At 46.4% G+C, this 688-nt stretch overlaps 1 protein-coding gene across 1 annotated transcript; it reads right to left on the bottom strand.

Moving 5' to 3' along the window:
- Nucleotides 1-335: 335 nt before the first annotated feature.
- Nucleotides 336-680, bottom strand: M430DRAFT_18144 (hypothetical protein; the record flags this gene model as incomplete). Its single annotated transcript, XM_024863801.1, has 1 exon — nucleotides 336-680. A coding segment is annotated over one exon (345 nt), but the record flags the coding sequence as incomplete, so codon positions are not given.
- Between the last annotated feature and the right edge of the window lie 8 nt (nucleotides 681-688).

The following is a 688-nucleotide window of genomic DNA, read 5'->3' as shown; positions in this document are numbered from 1 at the left end:
AAGCCTAGTTTAAGCCTAGTTTAAAACTACTTAGAACTTAGCTTTAGGTTTTAAGTTTAAGGTTTAAGGCTTAAGTTTAAGGCTTAAAGGTTAGGTTTAAGGCTTAAGGCTTAGGTTTAAGGTTTAAGGCTTAGGTTTAAGGCTTAGGTTTAAGGTTTATATATAGAACTTATACTACTACTACTATATAGTATTATTCTAAAATCACGTGATTTTATATCACGTGACTAAGCTAATAGAGTTAGCTTTGTTTACATGTAAACAAACGCCTTCTGCCTTTGTGAATCCCTTTTATAGCTAGCCCTCTATAGCCCTCGACAGTTCTCGACAGCCCTCTATGCCTTTACGAATACTCTCGACAGCCCTCTGTTGCCCTCGACAGCCCTCTGTTCTTGACAGCCCTCTGTTGCCCTTAACAGCCCTCTGTTGCCCTCGACAGCCCTCTGTTCTTGACAGCCCTCTGTACCTTCGCGAATACCCTCGACAGCCCTCTGTTCTCGACAGCCCTCTGTGCCTTCGCGAATGTTCTTAACAGCCCTCTGTTGCCTTCGACAGCCCTCTGTTGCCCTCGACAGCCCTCTGTTCTCGACAGCCCTCTGTTGCCCTCGACAGCCCTCTGTTGCCTTTAACAGCCCTCTGTTGCCCTCGACAGCCCTCTGTTCTCGACAGCCCTCTGTTGCCCTCGACA

This window comes from Amorphotheca resinae (assembly GCF_003019875.1).
Source record: "Amorphotheca resinae ATCC 22711 unplaced genomic scaffold M430scaffold_5, whole genome shotgun sequence".
Classification (NCBI taxonomy): domain Eukaryota; kingdom Fungi; phylum Ascomycota; class Leotiomycetes; order Helotiales; family Amorphothecaceae; genus Amorphotheca; species Amorphotheca resinae.
The sequence above is the reverse complement of the archived record's forward strand: the minus strand, read 5'-3'. Positions and strand labels throughout refer to the sequence as shown.